The sequence below is a fragment of the Austrofundulus limnaeus genome, unplaced genomic scaffold (genome assembly GCF_001266775.1).
Source record: "Austrofundulus limnaeus strain Quisiro unplaced genomic scaffold, Austrofundulus_limnaeus-1.0 Scaffold243, whole genome shotgun sequence".
Classification (NCBI taxonomy): domain Eukaryota; kingdom Metazoa; phylum Chordata; class Actinopteri; order Cyprinodontiformes; family Rivulidae; genus Austrofundulus; species Austrofundulus limnaeus.
The window spans coordinates 697284-711183 of NW_013952645.1; the positions used below are offsets into that span (position 1 = coordinate 697284).

General features: G+C 38.0%; 1 protein-coding gene across 1 annotated transcript in view; it reads left to right on the plus strand.

Moving 5' to 3' along the window:
• Positions 1-13900, plus strand: part of LOC106525830 (spectrin beta chain, non-erythrocytic 1) — a gene marked incomplete at its 5' end in the record, with an annotated part of 64167 nt that overhangs the window by 46130 nt on the left and 4137 nt on the right. Inside the window, 8 exon segments of the mRNA XM_014020181.1 lie at positions 1745-1883; positions 2719-2803; positions 2888-3084; positions 3155-3243; positions 4641-4695; positions 10873-11075; positions 11212-11385; positions 13695-13737. Coding sequence (XP_013875635.1) covers positions 1745-1883; positions 2719-2803; positions 2888-3084; positions 3155-3243; positions 4641-4695; positions 10873-11075; positions 11212-11385; positions 13695-13737 — 985 coding nt within the window.

The window sequence follows — 13900 nt, forward strand, 5'->3', positions numbered from 1 at the left end:
TTTTATTTTTACAGTTTTTTGTATTTGAAACATTATTTATTTATTTATTTTATGCCCACAATTTAATTTATTGAATTGTCTATTTTTGTTATTGTTTATGTTAAAAATACATATATTTTAGTTGATAAGCCTGAGTTGTCTGTTGACTGACCTTTGTATTTGTTCAAATAATTGTTGTGGGCAGGTTACAATATAAAAATGTTTGTCATAATCATGTGATTATATGACAGGAGTCTTACTTTTAAAATGTAAGTGTATTTTATTTACCGTAGTTATAACGTAAATACAATAAAAATTAAACCAAGATTTAGAATAATTATCATTTTGATCCATACATTGATAATGTCTGACTGGGCCTCGTGTCACTTTATGTTCATTATATTTGGCCCTGTGGTCAAAAAGGTTAAGAACCCCTGAGCTAGACAGCTGAGGTACTGATTTATATGGAAACTGGCCATCCTGATCTTTTGAGTAACTTTCTAGTTTTTATATTGCTTGAAATTATAGTTTCTTCAAATGATTGGGGTGGCCAAAAATTAATCTTATGTTAGCCAAGGCCCCCATTGGCCACCTCTCAGCTCCACCTCTGCACCTGGTGGTGGATAAAAATGTCTCTGCACTGCATCGGACAAGAAAACACCTACCTCTCTTCTAATACACGCTGTAACGTCTACCCATTTGAAAATCTCTTGCATTTCCTGTTTTATTTCTTGTCCAGAAAACTATAAACAAATATTTATTATTCAAATCCTTCAGCGACAGGTGACATCGGCATACCGCTTGTTTTGTTTAGATTTCCTGCTCTGCAGAATCTTAGACTCCGTTTTAAATCAAAAGTCTTGCTTTTCCTGTTTTCTTTGACGGCCTCATGAGTAGAAGCCTATGAATTGGGACAGTGACGTAAGCCGCCGACAGATGCGCCCAGCGTCGGCTGCAACCCATGAATTAACACAACCCTTTATCATTTAGCTGTGGTGGCCATCTTGAGTCGAGCTGACTCCGAAAGTTAATAAATTGTAGATGAATGTAGATATGTTCTAAGAGTTTGTTTTCAATCATTCCTTGGTTGATTGATTTTACACAAAAACTAGCTAGAACCAGACACTGAGCTCATATTTGATCCGCTGGTAACTAAAAGTCATCCCCAACACATACACTGAGCTCTAACTGAGCATTTTAGACGTGAGATTGTGCAAAACTGTGTTTTTAAGATTTAAATAAAAAGGCATGAAGTCTATATTTCGGCATTAGATGATTGTTGTTCAAAGTTCTGTCGTGAAAGGCTGTTGATTATTTATGACCCCCGCATGCGAAGCGTAAGCGGGAGTCATACTGTTTTCGTACTGATTTTTTTTCCAGTGATTTTTTGGTCAACCGTAGCACAAAAATGGCTGCACCAAACAACATGAAATTTGGCAGGACTGTAGATGAGTCTGACCTACACTGCACCAGCCAACGGTTTTACGATAGACCCCATATTTGAGGAGGGGGCTCCTTTCAAAGTGGGGGTGTCTGGACATGCAAAAATGCTTATAACTCAGAAACTGTTCAATATAGGAGCTTCAGATTTCTATTATTTAGCTCTGATGAAGCTCTATCCATCAGGCCCACCAATCAGTGTTAACCATAAACTTAAATATAATTAAATAAAAAGAGTTCCAAAACTTTCGGCACGTTTTAGCAAATGCTCGGCTCTTCTTGCTGATGTGTGATTCTAGTTGTTGTTTTTGTTTTTACCTTCCAGAGATGTGTCGTCAGTGGAGCTGCTGATGAACAACCACCAGGGCATCAAGGCAGAGATTGACGCTCGTAACGACAGCTTCACTGTCTGCATCGAGCTGGGGAAAGCACTGCTGGCCCGGAAACACTACGCTTCAGAGGAGGTGCAGGCAGAAAATCTGCAAGCTCGTGAAAACTGTAGAATTAAAGTGCCTGTGACATCAAATTATTGTGATGCATGTGATTGCAGTTTTGGAAAGATAACATGGATAACATATTGCAAAATCAATTTCACACCACTGAGATGAACAGTTGTTGAGATACTTGTTTGTGAAGTAACAGGAAGTGATGTCAAAGGGGAATGTCTGCATGTAAACAGAGCATCGCTACAACTGCTAACAACACAGACAGCAGGGACTTTTCTGATGTTTCTTTAGATAATTTTAGTCCCTATAAGAGAGAGATGAAGAAGAGTCAGAGTTCAAATAATATTGTTTTAAGAAACAAAGATCAGGGAGTTTTCTTTCTTAAAGAGTTCCCCTTTGATGTCACTTCCTGTTTCACTTTAAAAGAGCCAAATTCAAAAGAAAACATGCCAATTATGTGACAAAAATGGGTACAATCGTGTTTTATGACAATTTTCCTAAGTATGAATATATTTTCTTTGACTTTTTGTATTTGAAGGATAGGCATGTCACAGGCACGTTAAGTTTTTAATGTTAGAAGTTATTGATATTTGGCTCAAACCAAACAAACTCTGTCCACATCTTTTATTTTAAACACACAACAGGCCCCATTTTTCTTCTGTTTCGACAGTCAAAACATCAACATTTATTAGAGGAGACATTAAAACTGACTTACAGTAAAGATCCAGTTGGCTCAAATTTAAAACTGACACTGAATCAGAACTGAAACTTTGATTAAAAATGTGTTTCTGCTAATATTTTTCTCTGAATGTCTACATGAAAACATTTGTAATTCAGGTTTTTTTCTCCACAGATTAAAGAAAAGTTGTTACAGTTGACAGACAAGAGGAAAGAGATGATTGACAAGTGGGAGAACAGATGGGAGTGGCTTCGACTGGGTGAGAAGTCCTTCTGAGCCGTCACTCTGGGTTGTCAGGCTTCTCCTGTGAAACACGTGGTCTGATGTGTTGTTGTGATCCCAGTCTTGGAGGTGCACCAGTTCTCCCGTGACGCGGGCGTGGCCGAGGCGTGGCTTCTGGGTCAGGAGCCGTACCTGTCCAGCAGGGAAATCGGGCAGAACGTGGACGAGGTGGAGAAGCTCATCAAACGCCACGAGGCCTTCGAGAAGTCGGCCGCCACTTGGGAGGAGCGCTTCTCTGCGCTGGAGCGGCTGACCACGGTGAGGAGAGGCCCGGAGCTCAGGCGTCAGAGCAGACGGGCAGAACGTTTGACTGTTTCTCTGTGTCCAGATGGAGTTGCTGGAAGTGAGAAGAAGGCAAGAGGAGGAAGAGAGAAAGAGGCAACCAGCAGAGGCTGCTGACGCTGCAGCTCAGCACAGGTGAGGGAGTGTCATGGTCTGAGATAATCAGCTTACCTGGGGGGTTAACCTGGAAAATTATATAATAATCCTCAAGAACTTAAAAATCTCATCTGTGTTGAGTTTTGTCTTAAAAATATCTAACAATTTTAAAAGTGTTATTCTAATCATTGTTTTTATTATCCACTATTGGGTTTTTTTAACCCAGTATTTGTTTGCTTACTTATTTCATTTCTTATTTCTGTTGTTTGTTTCACAAAACCCAAACAAGAATTAATTTGTTCTGTTAATTATTCCATTTAGTTTGTTTCAAAAACTTAAAAATAGTCTTCAGGCATATGAAAGATTAAAATAAAGATCAGCCAGTGGCCAAAACATTGTGTTGATGATAATAATATAACTTTTTTAAAAGGTTTATTTTAACAGCTGCTTGTGAAAAAACATTAGAAACAGACATGGCCTTGATTTAAGTTGCTTCTGAATCTGAAAATTTATCATTACCTAATTTCCCTCTGGGATCAATAAAGTATTTTTGAATTGAATTGAATTGAATTAAATCTCAGTCAGGAAAATAATGGTGCTTTGTCTATTGTTTATTACCTTTCAGTTAATAGCAGTGGTGAGCACAGCTAACCAAAATATTTGCTTCACTAACTTATAATCCACTAACTAAAAATGTAGCTTTGCTAATGTTAAACTGCTAAACTTGTTAAAAAAAAGATTTGTGGAAGCTAACTTTAAAAACCTAAACAAGTCAAAAATTAGCAGACGCTAATCGCTAATAGACAGTCTGTGTCCCACGTCTTTGTCTTTTTTGAGCTGAAGACTAATGGACTGACACTAACCTGTTGATGATGCAACATTGTACTTTTCGTAACTCTTCTATTGTTTACAATAAAAAAATGTTAGTGGACTCAAAGTTAGAAAAACTAATTTAGTGGAAGCTAACAGGTCTGCTAACGGTTTTCAACATTGGTGAAAAAGCTAATAAGCTAAATGAGAAATTAGTTGAGCTGTTAGCTGATTACCATGGCCATGCCCACCATTAATTAATACTGTTATCACAATTAGTTGCTTAAGTAAACAGTTTGGTTTCTAAATTGTCAGAGAATTACAGAAATTAGAAGTCAAATTTTTCTCAATAAACCTAATTTTTGAACAGAGTTGAATCTACAGTGTGATCAAAAACCAAAAACCTTCATGTTAACAGGTTTAAATCAGCAACATCACACCGTTGCTTTATCTAAAAACATTTAAACCAACCAGTAGCCTGACCAACCTCTGCTACAGCCAAATAAATTCATCATGAGTGTTTGCAGTAAAGGAGAACATAGTAATGTACCTGCAGGGATTATTTTGGCAGAACAAAGACGAAGCAGTGATCTAATGTTTGTACCTGTTTTGTTTTTCCCCCACAGAGAGGGCGAGCCTGTGTCCCAGAACGGGCTGCCATCTGAGCAGGAGTCTCCCAGGGTTAGTTACCGCTCACCTGCCTATCAGATATACAGCAGCACCCTGCAGGGCCGCAGAGCTGCCCCTGCTCCCTGATGTCGCAGCACAAACACACAAAACATGACCTAAATACACACATGACCAATCACACACATAAATATCTTCCTTGTATCAACACTAAAAATATTTTGTCTTTGTCTCCTGCTTTGTTTGCACTTAACTACTTTTAGAAATGTAACTAATTTAACTTGAAATGTGTCAGCGGGACCACTCTTTTATTAAAAGTCTTTTAAGCTGAAAATCAACAGGAAGCAGTGGGATTGACTCTTAGAGCTGATTATTCTCCCTGAATGTTTCCTTTAAGGGCTGATTATCAAGAAGAGTGTTGCAGAACTGATTCTTACATTCAGGCTGTAGTAGAAGTCAGATGTAGCTGTTTCTAAACAGTTTATTACTTTTAATTTTTCATCCAGCTATTGCTTTCAGTAACGCTGGCCATAATTATCTAAGACATCTGGGTGATAAGTTGACAGATTCACAAAGAAAGACTGCAACTGAAAATAAGTTTAAATTTGAAAGATGCATTTCTGTGTGGTCCTTTTACATTTGGAATTTTTTTTTGTTTGATCTTCATCATATGAAACCTGTTTAAAAGCTCTACCAATCAAGAACTTGCATTCGGCATTGAAGTTTCTAAACTCTAACATGTGAAGCTGCAGGACAGACTTAAGTCCTATTTTTTTATTTTATTTCTCACTGACTTCAAGCAACATTCAATCAAAACATTACAAAATCCATGTTATTCCTACACTTCTTTGATATTTCTTTTTTAGTAATTTATTGAAATAATTAGGAAGTAGACTAAGAAATGTTTAAGGTGCTCTAAAACAATTATTTGTACAACAATGAAAGCAGAAATTGTGTGAACTAAAAGCCATGTTTGTTTTGTGTGAGTGGAATTGCCTGAAAATGAGTTTGGGACCACATATATACATAAATACACCAAAAAATGATGTTTTTATCCTAGGTTCCCCTCATTCTTTCCTTTTCCCTTCTTTCTTTTGTCTCTCTCAGCTCGACCCACCTGTTGTTATCTCCCCTCAGCTTTTAATGTGTCTTGTTCTTTACGTTATCATTTACAAACTCACCCTCTGGAATATGAACACATGAATCCCAGGACCCTAAAGTCAGATGTATTAAAAGTGCATTTTTTTAGAATCAGTTTTTAATGTAAATCATGGCGTCATCGGCATATCGAGAAATATTGGAAAACACAATTTACAAAAACACAAATATAATTAGCTTATTAATATTCATTAAAGCATTCTGACTAATGGTGTTCAGATAAATAATGTCTTACTTTTGTTGTCTTAAATCAAATGAAATAAAGTGCCTTTAGTTTAATCATTTACCTGATTGTTCTTTTCTGTTTTGACAGAGTAACGTTTAATCCAATAGGAAAAAAATATTTGTTTTGCACATTTTATTTTTAAAATAAATAATAAAAATATTCCATTTCTTCCTTACATTCATCATTTTCATACCTCCCATCACACATTTCATGTCAGTTATTATTTTACTAATATGCTTTAAAATACTGTATGTTTTACTATATTAAATCCATATAAAATGATTCAAATATGATTTTCTTTAAGGTTAAAATCAATTTAGTCCTTTTGTCTTCTGGGAACACAAAAATTCCATGCAGCTTACATCAGGGAATCATTTAAATTAAGTTCATTCATCACGTTGAGTGATCCTTTTAATTTACTGTGCTACTGAGTGACTGGTGGTAAAACTGTTCTCATGCTCAGAAAAAGTCTGGACAAATCACCTGGGGCCTCATGCATAAAGGATTGCGCAGCTTTCACACTAAAAGTTGGCGTACGGACAAATTTAGAAAAGTGCGCTGCACCAAAATATTCAGATGTATAAATCCATGCATACGCAGGTTCCTGTGCACCTTTCCTTTATACATCCCAATGAACGTGGAACTGAGCGCACCTGAGACACCTCCCCTGACACACCTCCATTTAAATCTGTAAAATAGATGTAAATGTGTCCAGCGTGTGAGATTCTCCTCAGATTGTCCTCTCTATGGGATCAGAAATGATTTTTAGATGCAGGAAAAATATAAATTAAATGGAGAATGAGTGAGAAAACTGTCTAAATAAGGAGTGGGGTGACATTGTTTTATGTTTCGCATTCTCACAGGATAACCAAAGCCTGAGATTTTCCTGAAATTTACAGACATCTCCCAAATGTGATATTGAAGTCTGGTTAGTTGTTGTCTGTTTAGTTGAACACGGCGTTGATCGGACGTTAAAAAACAAACAATAAAAAAAATAAACATTACGTTATCCACTTTTTCTACTCTCCTTTCCTCCTGCGTTACAGCAGGCGCTGTCATCTCCACGTACAGACCCCCACCCCACCCCCACGAGCAGGTACGAGTGGTAGCCTACGGATTTTTAGCAAAAAATATAGATTTTTGAGGCTCATCAGACAGGTAAACATCCAAAGGGTTGACACATATGAACAGCTTCCCAGCTGGCGAGGGTGCGTGCGCCTGGCACTAGAATCTACCCAAAGCACAGATGCTGCGCTACGGCCACAACTCAACTCAGCATCAGCCAGAAGGTTACACACAGAAAAAACAATTATTCTTACCGTACACTGAGCCACCATTTGCATCCAATTTTGCTCCCTCTCTTCAGCCTTTTTTATTTTTATTTTTTTATGCCACACGTAATGTGTCGGGTTTTTCCAGCCTAGAACACAAAAGGTTTTCAACTATGTGACAAAAATATGAAAACAGTTTACAGACTGGACTGAGGTTCTTTGATCATTTTTAGACTGATCTATTTTCTTGTCTGAGGTTAAATGATTTTCAGTCCCAGGGTTCAGTTTCATGATCGTTTGAGTTTAAACAATAAAAACTCAAACTAAAATAAAATCTAACAGCGTGTTCAGACGCTCCTTACATCCAGAAAACACAACAAAGTCATATTTCTGTGGATTCAGGTCAGATTCGTGACTTTGTGAGTTAAAACTGTCGGCTGAAAAACTTTGCGTGGTTGGTTTTAATACATCACAACATGGGCGTAGAACCTGGCGCACACAACTTTATGTGTACGCACCGTTTATATATGAGGCCCCTGATACATGAACCAAACCTGTCATTTGGTTCATGTTAAGGTTTACAAATCCTACAGGGTTAACTCGTTATGTAGAGTTAAAGTTTGTGCACATGTAGTTATATTTTTACGTCCATCATCATCGCTGATCATTCTTTAAACCCAGTCCACTAAGACCCACATGTCCCTCAGTATGAGTGTGTGTGCGCGCTTGTTTCACTTCTTATTGTACTTAGTTGTGGTTTTGTGTTGCTGCAGCACTGTTTTAAGTTGTTTTCATGGTATATTGTAATAATTTCTTTATTTGTGTTCATGCATGTTGATCCCTGACTAACACACATTCCCCAATAAACCCAGTCAGAATCAGCATCCACTGGAATCTGTCCTGGTTTGTCCCCGTGTGTGTTTTTATCCATGTTTAGTTCTGGTTCTGTTTACTGTCTCCATCAGCAGTGTTTCAGTTAAGTTTTCTGTCTCTATTTCATTTCTTCATCTCATGTTCTTCAACAGTTTTTAACCCCTGGGGCTCCAGTTTATTCAGTTTGTTTCAAAAAAATTGACAAAGAACGCTTAAAGTAATGTGCAAGAAATTATATTTTCTGTTAGATCAGATCTTTATTTCACCTACAAATTTTAGAACAGTGTATTTAATACTAGGTTTTACAAGTTTTTCTCTTTAAAATGTTTTGTCTATGTACAGATTTAGTCTAACTGCTAGCTATTTTCTCCACACTAAAAACTGCTGGGTTATAAACGACCTCATCTGTAACCCAGTGCTGGATCCAATTCAGATTGAGCTAACTCAGGGTAGTTTTAACTGGGCAGGGTTAGGTTATCAGTTTAATCCAGAATAGCGTACTGGGTTAACTCAAAAACTGGGATTAAATGACTAGTTTGTAAAGAACCTTCTAAAAAGTCTATTTTAAAAGAACAACCCAAAATATGCCTGATAAAACAATTACAACTTTGGTTGGAGCTAGATAGCTGGCGTTATTAGCTTCATTTAGCTAGCACCACTCAATGCTCTATTAGGAAGTGTAAACAAAAGTAAAGAAAACCAGACGGAACATCTTACAGCTAGTTTTTAGTTTATCTTCTGAAACAGAGGTCTAATCATGTCCAGTTTTGTTAATTTCTGGCTTAAAAAGGTGGAATGTGAAGTTTTACAGTCAAACCAACCCAACCAAAAACCCAACTCCTTTAATCTAAAAATGAGCTATCAAGATAGCCCAGCAATTTTTATTCTTTAAATTGTTTGCAAGTAGAAATCCTTAAACCTGGTTCAGTTTATTGTCAAGCTTAAGAAGTTTCCAGCTAACAGACAACAACAGTTATAGTTATTCAAAAGAAAATCAGTGAACCTATAATCTTTCTGACCTCAGATAAGGAGTCTCCGCTTGTTCAGTGGTTCTTTCACACTTGGTCATTTCTGAAGTTTGACGGATTAGCTTCAAAGTAAAGGTTTTTATAGTTTGGTCCAAACTTTGAGTCTAAATCTTAATCAGTAAACGAACACCTCTGAAAATTAAACTGGGTAAAATAAATCAAAAGAAAAGACCAAATCTCAAGGTTTTGTTGAGGCTTAGTGGAGCCATCGACGCTTCAGATAAACATCAGCGATTGGTTGAAGTAAAAGTTCCGAGGATTGGTCCAGTTCTCTTTAATGCTCCCAGGATCCCTCTGGCATCTGATCGGTTCTCAAACACAGCGTCCATCATTCATCTACCCCCCCGCGAGGAGCTCTGTGAGCGGGTAATAAGCATCCGTTTGGAGTGGTGTGAAAAATAAAATTCAATCGCAGTCTCCCCTCTCACAAATAATGACTTCCAAGCAATTTGACAATTAATTGTTTGAGATCTTTTATTTTCTGTGCTCTGCTGGCTTCATCTTTCTTCACCCTTTTTATCATGTGGTGTGATATGAAAGTGTTCTGATTCTGCATGGTCTAAATTGTGTGATCTGTGCATGATGTGTAATGTTAGTATATAAAACAAATATTTTTATAATCAGTGCTAAAATAATGAGATACTTAAAGAAAATAAGTTTAAATCTGTTTAAACAGGCTGGAGTTCAGTGTGTGAAGCTGGTTTGATGGGAGGAGCTGAAGCTACTGAGTCTTGGTTAGTTTAGAGGTTTGAGCTTTTGTTTCCCTGATAATTATAAATTGTAAATTCATAAATATGTTTTCTTAGCTCACCGGGATGTCATTTGCAGGGGCACCACCAAGTGTTATTTTTTAGTAGTATTTCAGCTAAATTGCTAACTCCCACAGTTAATGCTAACAACTCAGAGGCCAGACATTGGGTGTGGTGTTGCCCAATCATGATAGGGGAAATGTTGCATAATGTAAAAGAACAAATATTGTCTTTTTCCCTTTTAAATGTGTTTATTTTGATGCATTAAATCATAAATTTAAAGTTGATTTATAATATATTTTTATATTCAACAAAGTAAAAGCAAAAGATGTTTAGTTTTTTTTTTTCCAAATGAATTCAGTGGCGTATTGGTTGTATGTGACAAATGAATAGCCTGCATTACAATACATTATTATAAAAAATGTTGATGACTTGACCAAGAAAACAGTTTAGAATTTAGTGAATCTTTAAAAAAATGTAATAATTACCAATAAGAAAATTAAATTAGTACTGGTAATTGAAGTTCAAGACAAAAACTGAAGAACCAGTTGGTTGAAGTGGATCCACTGGGGTACACTACATCCTAAATATAAGAAAGGACTAGTCTTTTGTTAGTTTTCTTACAGCAAATGTTTTGTAATTAAATCTCAATAAAATAAAAAGCAGAACTTCATTAGAGGAGGTAGACTTGTTGGACTTTCTTGTTTCAGTTTGTTTGAAGAAGGTTTTCAGGTTGATTGGATTAGGAGGAACCAGTCTTCTGAGTTCTGGTTAGGTTAAGGGGTTTTAAAGTCCGCTCTCAGCCTGTGATGTTTCTCTGCTATGCATGCTGCAGCTCTGATAACCGATTCAAAGCATCTGACTGTCTAAAACAAACACCACCCATCCAACCTCAGTCCTCTAACTCCGCTCTGCTCTGATCGCAGGAGGCCGTGGACGGGTCCGACGTGGTGAACGGGGTGTCAGAGCCCAGTCCATCAGGGTCTCCTGGGGCGTCACGTAAAGCCAAGCCCAGCCAGGCAGCGACCCTGCCGGCTAAAACCCAACAGGACGCCCCGACGTCTCTGCTGGAGAGCTTCCTGCACCGCAAGCATGAGTGGGAGGGCCACAACAAGAAGGCTTCCAACAGGTACGAGTCAAACCTCTGCTAACAAATGGTTTGACTTCAGAGTTATGTTAGCAGTGAACAGCTGCAGGACAAAGAGCTGAATAAAAGCATAACCAACCGGTGCTAATGTTCACTGGTTCTTGGTGTTTCTCTGCAGGTCGTGGCACAACGTGTACTGTGTGATCAACCACCAGGAGATGGGCTTCTACAAGGATCAGAAGAGCGCCAGTCAGGGCATCCCCTACCACAGCGAGATCCCTGTCAGCCTGAAGGACGCTGTGTGTGAGGTGGCTGTGGATTACAAGAAGAAGAAGCACGTCTTTAAGCTCAAGTGGGTTTCAGGACCAAGAAAATACTTTGTGTTTGTCTGCAGGTGCATGATGCTCTTAATACACAGGGGTATCTGTGTGATGAAACTTTACAGTCAACTGTAAAGTTTTTTTTTTCACACGAGTTCAACTAAACAACTGTGGCAATCTATCAAGCACCACTAAGCTAACGTTAGCTGCCATTAGCTTACCATCCTCTGTTGTCTTGTCCTTTGTTTTCTGCGTCACACAGCTGGAGGGTCAGGTACAGAGTTTGATGTTGTGACACAAATAAAAGGAAATAAAATGTGCGCGTTGCACCACCAGATACTGTATCTACAGCTGTACAGTGAAACCCTTGATTTTCGCAGGGGTTACACCCTTAGAGTACCCACTAATTGTAAAAAAAAAAGTGCAAATGTTGGACCCAGTCCAAAAAAGTCTTTATAAATGCAGATTTTTAGAGCTTAAACTCTAAATATACTCCCAATACATAAAATAAACTGCATAAATTAAATCAAGAAAATACATTAAAATGTAGGAGTACTCACAAAAATAAATGCAAAAAAAAAGTAAATCCAGTAATTTGACCTTCTCCTGGAGCTTCTTAAAAACCTTTGTGCACTTCATTTCATTGGAAGAAGTCTTAAAAGGTGCAGCGTGTTTGGGTGGCATCTTATTGTGGTAAGAAGCAAAGAAAAAAGTCAAGAAGTAAACAGTTAGCAGGTACACGCAGTACTGTAACAGTAAACTGTTAAATAACAGAAGTGATGTACTCCAGCTGGAACATGGTCACAGCTGAACTGTTCATGTTATGTTTTTTATTTGAAACTGAATTGACATTCACTTTTATGTTATAAAATTAGTAAAACATATTGTTAAAAATTTAGTTTGAAAACTGAAAAAAGCACACGGAAAAAAAATAGCTATGTTCCTTACTGTACACGCTGTTTTTACTGTATTTCTGGTTCCATGGAGAAATCCACTAAAGACTGAGACTGCAAACTGGGAAAGGTGATTTTGCAGAGGTTCACTGTAAATAGTTAATTACTGTATGATCTCATTTAACTTCTCTGAAACAGTGGATTAATGTTTAGCACTGATGCCTTTCAGCAAGACATTCTGACCTGACCTGAGGTCAGAGAGACTCCACTGTGTGATGGAGGGACAGACTCCTGAATGATGTCCGCTAACCTGACACAGATGGACAGGAGCTCTCCAGCTGAAATCGAGTGCTTTAAATGTTTTTTTTTTTTTTTTTGGATGGCCTCCCTTCTCCCCTTATAGCCATCCTGTCCACACCATTATGTTTTTTTTGTGAAGAGAAAATAGAGAGAGAGAAAAACAGAAAGAGAAGTAATTAGAAAGATAGAAAGACTGAAATAGCGATTAGGAGTATATTAAATATACACCAACAAAACACAGGACCACACACCCAACATCTGTCCGCTCACCTGAAAAATAAATGAATAAATACATAGAGTGCATATATAAGAATACACACATACTCATACATATATAAAGATATACATACATACATGCCTACATTCATAAATATTGTCAGTATATACCCATAGACATATATACACACTCAGTGACCAGTCAGAACCCCCCGGATCAGATCACCTGTTTGTGAGCGGTTGTGAACATGCGTGTACATACAAGATTTCTCCAATGGAATATTTAATAGTGACTGTGGAGGACCGAGACCCAACCCCCAAGACATGAGGTAGACATAGGGAAGACCAGAGCCCAAGGGCCTGAGAGGAATCCCGAGCGCAGAGCCCCAAGGGGCACCCGCACAGGAAGATCCGCCCACCCACCCCCCAGACTAGACCATAGGAGAGAACTGGGAGAGTCCCCCCAGCGACCGCACGCACAGCCCCCGGAGCCAGCAGCGACAAACTCATGGGCCCCACCGGCACCCACCATACCAAAGCAGATCCAAGAAAGGGCACAGAGGTCCGGGCCCCCAGGGCCCCCCCCCCCAGGCCAATTTCCCCTCCACCACTACTCTAACCCAAAACCCTAAGTGTCTATATGCAAACCTTGGGGGGTGGGCACAGGCACAGGAGGCAAGAGTGCTTTAAATGTTGACCAACACCTCAAGAGCTTCTCTGAGCTTCATGAGTCATTTTCAAAATATAATATTGACCTAGTTTTATGGGTTTTTTTAGTGTTGCCTCTGGAAGCTGGATGCTGGAATTCTTTGCCATTTATTTGTAAATAATAAATCTGATAACGTGTAGCCTGAACTGTCTAATAACTAAAATACAAAGAGAACTTTTAAACTTCCTGTAAAAACTCACAAACATGTTTTTAATCTTCACAGGATCACAGACGGCAACGAGTATCTCTTCCAAGCCAAAGATGATGTAAGTATTTTTAAAAGCCAAATTTGTCGTGATCTTCTTGGTTTTGACCTTTTCATGTTTTTAACCTAAATGATTTTTAACTCCTTTTTTATTTCATTGCAGATTTTTTCTTTAAACTCTTCCATTTTTTATCATTCAGTATCAAATCAACGTTTGTTTATAT